The sequence below is a fragment of the Chenopodium album genome, chromosome 3 (assembly GCF_948465745.1).
Source record: "Chenopodium album chromosome 3, dcCheAlbu1.1, whole genome shotgun sequence".
NCBI lineage: Eukaryota > Viridiplantae > Streptophyta > Magnoliopsida > Caryophyllales > Amaranthaceae > Chenopodium > Chenopodium album.
Genome location: NC_137836.1, coordinates 81,253,718 through 81,267,761, shown reverse-complemented (window position 1 = coordinate 81,267,761; position 14,044 = coordinate 81,253,718). Strand labels below are relative to the sequence as shown.

Sequence of the window (14,044 nt, the reverse complement as noted above, 5' to 3'; positions counted from 1 at the left end):
ATTCTTATTCCATTTCAAATGACTGATTAAGACAATATTTTTTTTAAATTAGTGAAACCTACTTAATTAATTGGTTCAAGCTTGGCTGTTTTAGTTGCCAGCAATTAGATCATGAAATAATTAGATTAATTACAACCATTTTGCAGTCAAAATAACAATAGTCAAACGGATTAGTTTTGAATAAAAATAAACATCCAAATTTGCTTAAGATAATGGCTGATTCAATTATTCCTTAAAAACAAGATTGCGCAGATTTTTATACTGTAATATACGTCGTCGTAGTATAGCTATACCTTTTTTTTTTTTTTTGAAATAATAGTATAGCTATACCTAACGCATCTAATTTAAGATCATTTTTTTTAAAAAAGTTTTATTAGTAAAGTAAATCAAGGGAAAAACCCTATGTATTAATTAATACGAAATGAATGCTACGTATAAATCTAAGCAAATAATGATTCTATTGCACAACTTATCCTGGTTTCAACAATTTTAAAGCAAATAATGGATCTATTATTTACATATTTGTATAAGTTATAAATTTTTATTAATAATGTTCATTTCAAAAACTAATACTCCATAAATACATACATGCAGAGACAATAAGTTTTACAAGATTTCAGGTGAACAATGTCAAAAGTTAAAATGCGTTGAACGAAAATAAAGATTGAAATAAAAATTGTACTTCGTATTAACTTTAGTTATCTATTCCTATATTTTGCATTATTGTGTCAACATACAAAACAGATTGAAGATGTGATTGTGTTATTAATCCATTTATTTTGCATTGTTTTCTTTCAAGTATATGGATGGAGCATTCCGTATATTGATCGAACATATGGATCGATCGATTTGAGTAACAACATTAAATGAATTAAGAGAGGAATTATTGATATCATGAAATTAAAGAATAATAATACAAGTTTACACATTGTATTGTTTCCCTTCATGTCTAATGAGGCCATACCATCCCTCTTCTAAGCTTAACCAAGCTCATCCACAACCAACGCCCCGCCGCGACCTTCACCATCTTCACCACCCCGGCTAACGAGCCCTTCATCTCGGCTTCTTTATCCTCGCTTATTCCGAATATTGTCACAATCGTCTCTCTTACTTTATCCACCTTTAACGTCGACATCCCTCTAGGTGTCGAATGCACTGATCAACTCCCTGTCTCCCTTCTATGTCCCTCTTCTACTCTTTTGTTCATTCCACAAATAATCTTCAACCTTTTTTCGAAACCGCCCTCGGAAACCTTCAACAGGGCCATAACCCCGTCTCCGTAATCATCTCCGCTGGTTTCTTTTATTGGACTCAACAATCAGCTTCCAAGTTTGGTATACCAAGATTAGTCTTTTATGGTTTTAACATGTATAACATGGTTATTTCAAGGGTTTTGTCACAAAACGGTCTATTTTCGCTACTCGAATCCGACGATTGTGATGATCCGTCATCGTCGATCCAAGTCCCGAATTTTCCGTGAATTCAAGTGAGTAAAGATGATATCGATAGCCCGTTAAATGGGAGAGATAACATGGAATTAGTTACTAAATGTCGTAGTGCTAGCTACTTCAATGAGCTTTGGTTTGGTGGTTAATAGTTTTTATGAACTTATACAACTTTTTAAAATTACTTCAACTTGAATTTTTCGCCTAAACCTTGGTGTGTTGGGCCGTTATGTTTGGTTGAAAAGTCTAATCGTAAGAAATCAGAGAAAGATGATTATCTTAGGTGGCTCGACACGAAGCACAGTGAAGGAAAGGCCGTCCTAGTGTCCTACACGTAGCGTTTGGTACACAAGTTGAGTTCTCCGATCAACAATTAAAGGAAATCGCGCTAGGGCTAGAGAAGTCATGTGTGAACTTTTTATGGGTTTTAAGGATAAAACCTAACCAAGGAAAAAATGTTATTGGTGGATTTGAAGAGAGAGTAAAAAATAGAGGGTTGGTTGTAAGAAGTTGGGTAGAGCAAAAGGAAATTCTAGAGCATGAAAGTGTGCAAGGGTTTTTGAGTCATTGTGGGTGGAACTCGACATTTGAGAGCATATGTGCTAGTGTACCGGTATTGGGTTGGCATATGATAGCCGAACAACATTTGAACGCGAAAATGGTGGCCGAGGAGATTGGAGTGGGATTGAGAGTTGAGTTTTGTGTGATGATGGGTTGTTACAAAGAAGGAAGAAGGTAAAAGAGGTAAGTGAGATTGCTAAGAAATCATTAGAAGAAGGAGGATCATCTTGGTGTAATCTTGAGACATTGTTGAATGAATTAATGCATAGGGTTTACAATCAAATTAGCTTGATATGCACAATTAATTATAACTGTTATTGTTCGTCTTTTTAGTTTGCAAAGTATTTTGAAGCTCTAATGTTGTCTTTTTGTATAAATAAAAGTTGATAGAATTAGATTGTGACAAATTATGTTGTACTTACAGTAATTAATATAAGTAATATTTGGAATTTCTTTAGAAAAAGTTCAATTTAATTATACTCGTATACAATATATATGTGTAAGCTAAGATATGTAGTAGCAACTTAATTATTGGGTCGGTGAACACGAATCCTTCTTTAAAATCAGATGTCATATTTTATTTAAATTACTGACAAATTATGAATACAAAATGTAGTAAAACGGATAAGAGAAAATTCTATATAATAAAATGAAAAAAATTAAAAGTTATAATTGATTAAATTAAATGACTTTTGATTATTCAAACTCGAATCTTTTTTGGGGTAATTAAGCTATCATTTTAACTCTAAAACAATTATCTACAAGCCTACAACTTTAGGGCATATGCTTTGGAAGAATTTGGGCGACATTTTATTTTCGAACACTTTTGTTTGAAGGAGTTATTATTATTGAATACTTAAATGTCCAATAATCCAATAAAACGCGCCAATATGACTTCATTAGCAGCAAATAAGCAATAATTTTCCTACGCTCCTGCTAGTCTCCTACATGCATGTCGTATTGTCGTACAATTGAGATGAAATACTCGACCACTTCTTGTAAGATACGTAGTCCAATTATTATTTTTTTAATGCCAAGTTTATTTTTTTTTTTTAATTTTATCAACATATCTTCACATCACAATTCAATCAATCTAACGATATATCTTACATTTTGTTATATTTGTGATATTTTGTTTCTTATTATACACATAAATATACTTAATTTTCAACTAGTTTGGTGCAATAATATTGTTTACTAATGGAAAATTTGACCAATTAAAACTACCTAACTATTTTACATATTATAATAATCCCCAATTGCAAATTTTTGTCGGTGTTTTTATTTGAAGTTTTTATGCAAATTATTATGCTATTAGTAATAATTTTTATACGTGATTCTGCTTATAATTTATCAATTACAAGGCTGCTTTCTTGATTGGCAGCTACTGAGCACTAATAATAATAACACCATTTGCATGTAGTCACTGGTAATTTGAACGTCCACATTCACGTATAAAAGAATAAGTCAATCAATATAATTATTGGTTACATACATTCAAACAAGATTGAGATGACAAGGATAAACCTAACAAATCTATTTTTAATTCATTTCATTGATTTTATATCAAGAAATAATTCAAACACAAAATTTATATAAACCCCATCTACTAACAAGGAATTCCACAACTCAAACTTCTTTTAGCGATTCTCTAAACACAAATCTAGTGAGTGAGTGAGTGTCATTGTTCTCATTTTACAATGGCTTTCAATCGTCTTTCTTTCATGTCTTTTCTTCTCATGACCTTAGTGGCAGTTTCATCTGCCAGTGATTCTTATTCATCACCGGTGTACAAGACACCAGTTTATACACCATCCCCAGTGTACAAGTCACCTGTATACACACCATCACCAGTATACAAATCACCTGTCTACACACCCTCGCCCGTTCACAAGTCACCGGTGTACACACCATCGCCAGTATATAAATCCCCAAAGTACACACCATCTCCGGTCTACAAGGCTCCAGTTTATAGCCCAACCCCTGTATATAAGTCACCCGTTTACACTCCGTCTCCAGTATACAAATCACCCGTCTACACTCCATCCCCTGTATACAAGTCACCAGTTTACACCCCATCTCCGGTTCATAAGTCACCAGTCTACACTCCATCCCCTGTATACAAGTCACCAGTTTACACTCCATCTCCAGTATACAAGTCACCAGTTTACACCCCATCCCCTGTATACAAGTCACCAGTTTACACCCCATCGCCTGTATACAAGTCACCAGTTTACACCCCATCTCCAGTTCATAAGTCACCAGTCTACACTCCATCCCCTGTATACAAGTCACCAGTTTACACTCCATCTCCAGTATACAAATCACCAGTTTACACCCCATCCCCTGTATACAAGTCACCAGTTTACACCCCATCCCCTGTATACAAGTCACCAGTTTACACCCCTTCTCCAGTTCATAAGTCACCAGTCTACACTCCATCCCCTGTATACAAGTCACCAGTTTACACTCCATCTCCAGTATACAAGTCACCGGTTTACACCCCATCCCCTGTATACAAGTCACCAGTTTACACCCCATCCCCTGTATACAAGTCACCAGTTTACACCCCATCTCCCGTTCATAAGTCACCAGTCTACACTCCATCCCCTGTATACAAGTCACCAGTGTACACTCCATCTCCAATATACAAATCACCGGTTTACACCCCATCTCCAATTTACAAGTCACCAATCTACACTCCATCCCCTGTATACAAATCACCAGTATACACCCCATCTCCAGTTTACAAGGCTCCAGTCTATACTCCATCCCCAGTGTACAAGTCGCCAGTATACACTCCATCTCCTGTTTACAAGTCTCCTGTATACACACCTTCACCTGTGTATAAATCTCCATCATACACTCCATCTCCAATCTACAAGTCCCCAGTTTACACCCCATCACCAGTGTATAAGTCACCAGTTTACACTCCATCTCCAATCTACAAGTCACCGGTTTATAAGTCTCCCGCATACACCCCAAGCCCTCCTCCATATGGCTACTGAGGAAACATATAACTAAATAATGATTGTTTGCTATGCATTTGTGTTTTTTTTTTTTTTTCCTTCCAACGTGTTTACATGTGTGTTTAAAAGTACCCCAAATAATGAGGGGTATGTTGAGTGAAATTAATTGTTGTTCTTATTTGTTGTTGTAATACTTTCAATTCGAAATAATGAATTCAAAATTCTATACTCTCTTTAATTTTTTGTATTTTTTAATTGTTTTGTTTTGTGGGTTTTGCCATCTGTCATAAAATCTACCGCTATTTCACCAAATGCCATTGAGTACTTTAAAAATTCACCAAATGCCATCGGACTTTTCAGAATTCACCAAATGCCACCGAGTTTTAAAAAAATTCACCGAGTGCCATTAATGACTAACGGTAGCTAACTCCGTTAGTCATTAAGGCTAATTATGCCACGTGGCATATTATAATTGGTTCATTTTATTATTATTTTATTTATCAAAAAAATTATGTATAAAAATTTTTTTTTAAAAAAAAAAAACTGAACCCCAACCACTCTTCCCACCGCACCACCGCCCCTACGCCAGCCCAACCCCTTGCCTCCACCCCCACCGGCTACCAACATCGTCGGCGGCCACCCTTCCCCCTGACCCTATGCCCCCTACCATCTGCATCCACTCCCCCCCTAAACACCCATCCTCGACACCCTAATAACCCCAAAAACGAAATCTCCAAAATCGAAAATCAAATTTGGTTTTCGATTTTATTTAAGCAAGGTGGTTTAGGGGGTGGAGATGGGAGGGAAAGAGGTGGTTTGGGTTCGTCGGAGCAGGAGGGATGGAGTGGAGGGGGTTAAGAATTTAGGGAAATCGATATTGGGGTTTAAGGTGTTGAAACCCTAGATTTCAATTTTTGGGGATTTTAATTTAGGGTTCCGGCGTGGTGGTTGAAAGGGTGGAGCTCGGAGGGGATGAACTGATTTGGGTTCTCCGGCGTGGGGAGGGGGGCTTTAGTCGTCGGTGGTGGTGAGGGGAGGGATTTTCGAGGGAGAAGGAGAGTTTGCGAATCGGCTGGGTGCGTTGTCGGCGCGGGCTGGCTACGCAAGGTCGCCGGCGGCGCGGTTGTTCAAGGCTGGGTCGCCGCCGCGGTGGGGACTGGTTGGAGGTAGGGATATGGTGGTGGCAGTGATAGACGGTGGTCGGGCTGGGTCATGGTGGGTGGGTGTTTTTTTTTTTTTAAAAAAAGTTTTTTATTAAGTAATTAATTTACTAATTTAATAAGCAACCAATCATAAGCCACCACGTGGCATAATTAGCCTTAATGACTAACGGAGTTAACTGCCGTTAGTCATTAATGGCACTCGGTGAATTTTTAAAAAACTTGGTAGCATTTGGTGAATTATGAAAAGTCTGATTTTACATCACCATTATTGTTACGTATTATTTTTTCCCCTCAAAATCAATACGGAGTATGTAAAACAATGTGGTTTCAAAAATAATACGAGTAATAAATATGTAAAACAATATTACTTCTTAGACTTATAAAGTTGATTGTTGATTGAACCCGTGTTTGCTAATTATACATTTATAATGAACAATTAATGATGAAATTAAGAGTAATTGCTCTACTTGGCACAAAAAACTCTAACAAATAATGATCAAATTGAGCAACTAAAATGAGACGAAGGGTTTATAAGAGTAATTGCTTTTTTGCTTTATCTTGTTCAGATTGGGCGTACTTTATGTTGGTTCACAAGTCTAATTGGGGGTTTTAAATAAAATAAAATAAAATAATATGTTGTAATTTTTTTAATGACATTAATCCTCGAGCAGTCTCCTCTATTTTATGTTTTCTTCTTTGTAGTCTATCTCTTCCTTTCATCTTTTGGCATCATAAGCAACAACAGATTCAATACAACTATGACAAGCATAATCAAAATTAATACCAAGCAAATTGCACTAATCATATTCGATTTTGAAAAAATTGGACGAAAAAAGATACGAGGAAGAATGACTAATTGGTGTGAGAGAATTGCAATTGAAGAAATTGCAATTGGAAAAAAAAAGATTGATTGAATTTCCAATAGTAATTCCAATTGAAAGAAAGCATAGTATAGCATAAGAGAAGCTAAGAGAATGGGAAACTTAGTGAACAAGCAGCGTCATTTTGATTCCAGAGTACCGTGCACATGATACTTCAGGAGTATAATAGAAATTGCGCAAAACTCCTCTTCCCCATCTTTAGTCATCCATACTGTAATAAGTGTAAAAAATAAAATGTCAAATTCTCTAAAATCGAAGTATATAGATGATGACAGATTGACAGCTTTCTAAAATACTCCTAAATGGGGGAGAAAAAGAAGACATGAAAAAAATGAGCAAGGATAATATAACAATCATAATAATACTCAAAACAGCAGCTTTGTCTACTATTTCCAGGGCCGATTTTGCAAATCAGCAGCCACAAAAAAAAAACACATTATTAATGTACTTTTGCGCTAAAATGCAGCAAAAATGCCCTTTGTCACAGCAACAAAATGTCAGAGAGAATCTATGATGATTTCCTAATATGTCTGCTTCATTGTAGGAGTGTGAACAATACCACAACCTTGCTGCTGCTGCTGCTGCTACCGTCTTTATCTCCTAGCTATCATGTAATATGTGCTGTTAATGTAGAAGTCGGTCCAAGGGGAGTTGTATATAAAAGAATACAACATGTCATCTACTTAGCTCCATCCAATTTACATTTTTCTCATCCTAAACTAGTCTTACAGCCTCAGAAAGACCAAAATTGATGGCTCGCCATCTTTTTTGCTTCATGTCTTTGATACTTGTGTTCAGAATGGCTGTTGTATCTTCTGCCAGTGAACTTGACAACGGTTATATCCCAAACCCAGAGAATAACATTCCAAATAACCAACCAAAACAACAGGACAACGGCAACCCTGTGGACACTCCAACAAATTTCAACATACCAATTATATCGGAACCCAAACCAAAGGTACCTGTGACTTCACCATCACCAGGGCACAAGAAGCCTAAGTACAACCACCCATTACCAATCTACAAAAAACCATTTCCCACCCCATTGCCTGTACATAAGAAGAAGCCAATGTACAAGAAGCCCATATATATTCCGAAGCCTATCTATATTCCAATTTACAACAATCCAACTAGTGATACTCCTGCCCAAGCTCAAGCTCAAGCTCCAGCTCCAGCTCCAACTGAGGATGATTATCCTGAAAACCCTCCATCTTCACCTCCATCTTCATCTTCATCTCCACCTCCATCTCCATCTCCACCTCCATCTTCATCTTCATCTCCACCTCCACCTCCACCTCCACCAACCCAATCTCCTACAAACGGAGCACCTCCACCATATAAGTCACTAGACTATATTCCAGCTCCAGTATTTGACCCTCCAATTAATGACCCCTCTCGTTAAGACCAGTTAATTTCTCATGCTACATATCTCTGGCGTTTACATAATATCCATTATAGCTCTTCCATTGATACTTCAAATTCGGCTATCAAAATATTTTACTAGGAAGAATATACTAGTGTTTTTTCTCTGAAACTGAGAAGTTACTTCTTTGAGTACAAGGAATGGAAAAAAAATATTCTTTATATTCTAAATTAATTTGTGTAAGGGAATTAGTCAGTGTTATATGTACCTTTTCATATAATGAAAATAAACATCAATAACTATTTTGCAAATTCTGTCTATTATATAACCATAGATAGCACTAAAAACAGGTCATGTTACGTTGCTTTGATCATCTTAAGGTCAGGAAGTTTTCAAAGGGAGCACTTTAAAACATGCACATGTCAGAAGCAATTGCATATTTATCACATAATATTTATTTCAAATCCCTACTTGGAAGGACAAAAATGAGGTAACAATGTAAGAGCTGACTCTTAGAAATTTATAGAGCATTGCAGTGCAAATTTAAGTACTTGAAAGTGGCAAGGTTTCAACACCTTCTCCCCTAAAAGTTCATATTGAATGTATAAAATCCTACATACAGTATGTTAGAAGAGTGATATTAGTGTGCTAAGCACATTAACTATTGCAACTATAAAAACATAAATTTGCAAGTTTAACTCTAAAAAATCATATTGGACAAACACAATGAGACAGAGGAATTACGTGTAAGAGGTTTGAAATAAATACCAAGCCCCTCCACTAGTTTCGCAGTAACTTTAATATTGGTTATTTTATATCCCAAATAATCTTCCTACAAGCATTACATTGCAAACACCCATTATAGAGTTCAAGTGAGAACAAATTAGACTACCATTTTCAGAAATTGTTAGTCTCTCTAAATTTATGCAGTGATTAATTTCAGGAAATTGAATATCTACTTACATGTGATGAAAAAGCTGCTGACACACTGACAGATTCTAAGAAGAAGAAAAAAAAGTCTAGCTGATTTCCATAATAATATCTAAACTATAAGCCATAAAAGTTGGAGAATATTGTTTTCATATATTATGAACTGATAACAGCTAAAAGCCTAAAAACAACCACTTAGAATCAATAGAGACAAAAAAACAGCCTTAATCTCATGCTGTCATGCTATGCATTTACACACATATTACTAATAATCTCAATATGAAACAAACCTGGAACTTTCATCAGCATGGTCTTGCATCTTGTAAGGCCTTCATTTGATTAATGGAGGTAAACGACAGGGATCCCTATTTTTGGGGGTACACATCATGTATTTGTCGAGGATAGTCAGTAAAAGTGGGACAAAAATTAAAAGGCATGAAATTCACTCGCTCTTAACGCCATGATACATGTGCTGGATGAATATTGAAGAAGCACAGAAACCAATTGCACCAAGCATTAAGAAACAAGCATAACAAATGCAAGCGTTGTAGCCCAGGAAGAAGCACAACTGCATGAAACCATCCATATGTGATCTGGCATAGAAGTATATACAATAGACAAACATAAACATAGCTGTTGATCCACCACGTAATACAGACCTGCAGAAATAGAAGAAAAATTTAAGCTTTGGCAATTTGAATGACGAGAAAGTCAGCAGCGACTATAACAGGAGGAAAATACAAAGTTAAGGCATCCTTGAAGAAAATAAGGCTACTTGTAAGAAAAAAATGTTTTCTCTATATTTGTATTTGGTTCAAAGGAAAACAACTTGAGCAAAATTGTTGTTACTAGATGGAAAGCGATATTTCAATGGAATTTAGATTTTGCTCTTAATTGTTCATCGTTTGGCTCATTGTTAGAAGAGGAAAGGACAATGGGAAAGAAAGGTGGAAGAAAATGATTTTCCTCTCAGCCATATAGAGCCTCCATGCTGCATGAATCAACTCCATCAAGTAAGCAACAATGGAATATAAACAGCATACCTCCACCACCATTCAGGATCTTCCACAGAAAGTTGAATGTATGTCAAACCAACACTTAATATAGCAGTCAGTAAGACAAGGATTGAGAAGCTGATGAGCATAATGCTCGGTAGTGTAAATAGTTTGTAGCTCCACATGCTTGCATATAGCAGATGCAGCTCCACGAGAACTGCACTGAAAGGTAAGAGACCACCCAGAAACATCTGAATGTGGATTTTTCTATACCAATTTAATGGTGGTATCTCTCTCACGTACTTCTTGGTAGAAGGCACAACTTTTGTACATCTATAACGACATCCAACAATCCCTCCTAATGCAAGAAGTGGGGCAGTAACAAATGTATGTATGAGAAACATCACAACAATGGTGCCAAAAGGTAGAGCAGCTGTAGACCCATATGATACTGCTACTGTATTAAGGATAGAAAGTACAAGTGCCAATGGACCCATAAAGAGAATCCCTGTCAGAAGGACACTTCTTTCCTGCAAAATTAATTTATATTCATTGAACCATTGAAAATATATTAATACTCCCATCCCTAAACAATCGCCCACATATTTGATCATGTTTTAGAGATGTTATTATAAGTAGCATTTATTTTATGAACTTTTGAATATACACCATATCAATGTTGTGTATTCTGATTAATATTATCTTTGAGGATAGTATGGGAATAAATGGCCTGTTATTTTGACATGGTTTGAAATAGAAAGGTGAACTACTATTTAGGGATGGAGGGAGAACATAGCCGGTCATATTTAAATCACCCAAGCTGCCATACATGCCGCACACAGAAAGAATAGGAAAGAGGGGAACACAACTGTAATTCAGATGCATTTGAAATAGAGATTTTTACCCATCCAGTTTCGGAATATTGGCAATGAAATGAAGCAGCAGTATAACCTGCAACTGCAGACGTTACAGTGTAAATGACAACAACAGCTGTCCATAATGTCCCATGGGTATATGGCACTAGAAGACCGAGGGAGGTTAATACAAACAAACAGCAAAACCTGAAAAGGTTCATATACAGATTAGTAAGTTACACCAGGAGTGCTGCAGCAGACAAGTTATAGCATGTTCATATTCAATATGCTGGAAGCAAACAGGTGCAATAGAACAACACTACCATGCAGAATGCAGATTAGACTTGATAAGTCTACACATAAATGTTTCACATATTTGATGCAAGTAACAAGTATCAGAGCACAATGATCCAATTAGTTTCCTTACACAAGAAAAAGTTGAGTGCCACAGCCAAGCACAGCACAAAAGAGAGACAACAATGTCGGGCATCTGAAAACATCACCCTCAATGCACGCCCATCCAATCTCTCTATCGTCTTCATCTCCGTTTGAATACCTAGAATACAAAATGATTAATTGTCGACCAAGGAGAACTTAGAGCCCTGTCTGAAAAAAAAAATTAAAAAAAATAAAAATTAAGCAACAGTGCAAGTAATGACTGGCTGCTAATTACTTTCTTAAATCATTCTTGATATTCCACCAATATAGCACAGCCAGTATTCCCATTGATAGCAAAATGATGACAGCTGAATTAATGACTGAAAACCAGTGAAGTTGCTGAACTGGTGAGAGCAACGATGCCTTTGAATATCTTTTCATTCTGTTTGCAAATCGGATTGATGTTGCATTCCAATTTGCTGAGTAAGTAAACTTTACATTTATTGTAGCATCTTCTGTTATGTCAACAACATGATTGGGGTCACTGAAAGCGTGCACTTCTATAACATTATTGTCATTATATAAGATATCTAACTGAACATGTGTGAATAGATAGGATCTTGACCCTTTCATATAGGGGTTCAAGCTCTCTCCTTCAACTTTCCCAATGAATCCCCAAAATGGGAGGTCATCAAAGAACATCTGGAAGTAATAATCCCTCTGAATTGCATCACGAAATTTAACAAGTTCCTCCCTTCCAAGTTTAGTGGTGCACCATTCTTCTGCTATTTTCATTTCCTGGAACCTTATATCATATCGTGTATTTGTCAGACGATCACCACTTAAAACTTCGCCAAGTGATTCCTTTCTTCTGATTAAAGGATCTGCAGCCAGGAGATGAAGACAATTCAGCTACAGCAACAGAGCTCTTTTCAATGATTTGTTTTGAAATTGAAGCACTGATTTAGTAGAAAAGTCTTAAAAGACTAATAAGACTACATACTCTGACTGAATATATTTTGCAGACAAGAGGTCATTTCAAACATATCAAGAGATGCACTTATACTAAATAAGACATGAGAATCTGTCATTTTAGGTGCATTAACAGAAAGACTGCAGAGCCACATTTGATACATCACCCAGGAGAGGATAATGAAGCAAGCTGTCTTGCAGATCTCCGGGAAATAGCTCAAGTTTTGAAATGCAGAGGTAAGAACTAAGAAAGGATTGTGTAAACTACATAAGAAAAGTCTCAGTATCTTGAATTACATCCATTGCATAGACAGCTAATTAGCACCATAATATGTGCTACTCAGCCCTTCACCCAGTCTCGCAAGACACAAGAGTACAAGACATTAGTCAGCAGTCATCAAACCCAGCTACTAATGATCATATGCCATATTGCTCTGATTATACTTAACAACTATATTTCCGCTTCTAAAACTGTTTATCCTTCCACACTTAAGATTATCTTATATAGTTACGAATACTTACGATAGCACAAAATTGCAAGGCTATACATCAGTAAACTGACAGCTGAAATTCAACTTACTCTACTAAGTTCGAGTTCACAGTTGCATGATAGTAATTGCAAAAATATATATAACAAATGATGTTAATTCAATCTTCTACCCAATTAATGACAGAAAATGCACTAATTGTTATAAGACTATTAGCCAACCTGGGCGGCAGAATGGTAAATCGAAATATTCATACGCCTCACTGCAAAAAGACAAAGATTCATATCAAAATTCCCTCACAAAAGTATTAACAATGCTAATCCTGCAACACTAAGAACTACAGAACTAAATAATATTTCCAACAGAATTATATAAGAAACTATGAAATCGAACTCGAAATTTTACCAAAGTCAGATGCCACATTGCCAATTGCAATAACAAGTCCAGTAGAAAAGTTTGATAACTGAAGCAAATTTGACTCAAAAATCTTCTACATACAAATTATTACACCAACAAGATCAAAAATTTGAATCCGAGAATGTAGCAATCGCCAAAACACTAAAGAAAAAAAAAATAGTCATATTCTCAAAATTTCTGATTTATTAACCCCATTAATTAATTAAAGAACCTATTACCATTCAAAAATCACTAAAACTTAGGAATACTATATTCTCAAGAAACAATTCTCCAAATAACTCAATAAAATGAAATTTGGGAACAAATTCTAATTTAAATTACAAAATAAAAATTAGAAGATGGTGGGTACCTGGGATTATTCAAAGGGCCAACTTTGTTGGCAAAAATAGGGATTTGATCGCCCACATTGTAGTGGTGATTGAAAGAATAAACTGGAGGAAAAACCCAGAAATTAATCACTAAAATCAGCAACAAATTTGGGATCTTTGACATGGTTAACTAGCTACTTTGATCTGTCTGACAGTGACAGTGTGTTAGATTGAGAGAAATCGTTTGAGGGTCACCGTAGAAATGACGTTCATAGGAGTATATTTTACGGAGTAACTGATTTTTAGCTCAAATGCGTCAA

At 36.0% G+C, this 14,044-nt stretch overlaps 2 protein-coding genes and 1 pseudogene across 4 annotated transcripts; 2 read left to right on the top strand and 1 right to left on the bottom strand.

Annotated features, from left to right (window-relative positions):
• The first annotated feature begins 894 nt into the window (after window positions 1–894).
• Window positions 895–2,339, top strand: LOC145625498 (UDP-glycosyltransferase 90A1 pseudogene; annotated as a pseudogene).
• A 1,310-nt stretch (window positions 2,340–3,649) lies between these two features.
• On the top strand, window positions 3,650–5,203 carry LOC145624467 (uncharacterized). The gene has a single exon (XM_081677509.1). It carries the CDS (start codon window positions 3,707–3,709, stop codon window positions 5,012–5,014), a length of 1,308 nt encoding a protein of 435 aa, XP_081533635.1. The 5' UTR covers window positions 3,650–3,706; the 3' UTR covers window positions 5,015–5,203.
• A 1,784-nt stretch (window positions 5,204–6,987) lies between these two features.
• LOC145624465 (transmembrane 9 superfamily member 5-like) lies at window positions 6,988–14,044 on the bottom strand. 3 transcript variants are annotated; one of them, XR_014110432.1, is made up of 8 exons: window positions 13,766–14,044; window positions 13,221–13,261; window positions 11,835–12,423; window positions 11,589–11,717; window positions 11,212–11,368; window positions 10,356–10,837; window positions 9,603–9,971; window positions 6,988–7,230 (listed from the first exon to the last, which is right to left on the bottom strand). XR_014110432.1 is itself a non-coding variant. In XM_081677508.1 (7 exons), the coding sequence occupies exons 1-7, from the start codon at window positions 13,906–13,908 to the stop codon at window positions 9,755–9,757; spliced, it is 1,758 nt and encodes a 585-aa protein (XP_081533634.1). In that variant the 5' UTR covers window positions 13,909–14,044; the 3' UTR covers window positions 9,232–9,754. The 3 variants fall into 3 exon arrangements, 1 of the variants encoding a protein (XP_081533634.1); XR_014110433.1 differs by lacking the exon at window positions 13,766–14,044 and adding an exon at window positions 13,405–13,491 and having other exon boundaries at window positions 6,989–7,230; XM_081677508.1 differs by lacking the exon at window positions 6,988–7,230 and having other exon boundaries at window positions 9,232–9,971.

Excerpts from the sequence above, each read along its gene's own strand:
- LOC145624467 (XM_081677509.1), top strand. The coding sequence starts at position 3,707 with ATGGCTTTCAATCGTCTTTCTTTCATGTCTTTTCTTCTCATGACCTTA.
- LOC145624465 (XM_081677508.1), bottom strand. The coding sequence starts at position 13,908 with ATGTCAAAGATCCCAAATTTGTTGCTGATTTTAGTGATTAATTTCTGG. Across the intron at positions 10,838-11,211 it reads AATATTCCGAAACTGGATGG|GAAAGAAGTGTCCTTCTGAC; the intron begins GTAAAAATCTCT and ends TTAATTTTGCAG. Across the intron at positions 9,972-10,355 it reads GATCCTGAATGGTGGTGGAG|GTCTGTATTACGTGGTGGAT; the intron begins GTATGCTGTTTA and ends CTATTTCTGCAG.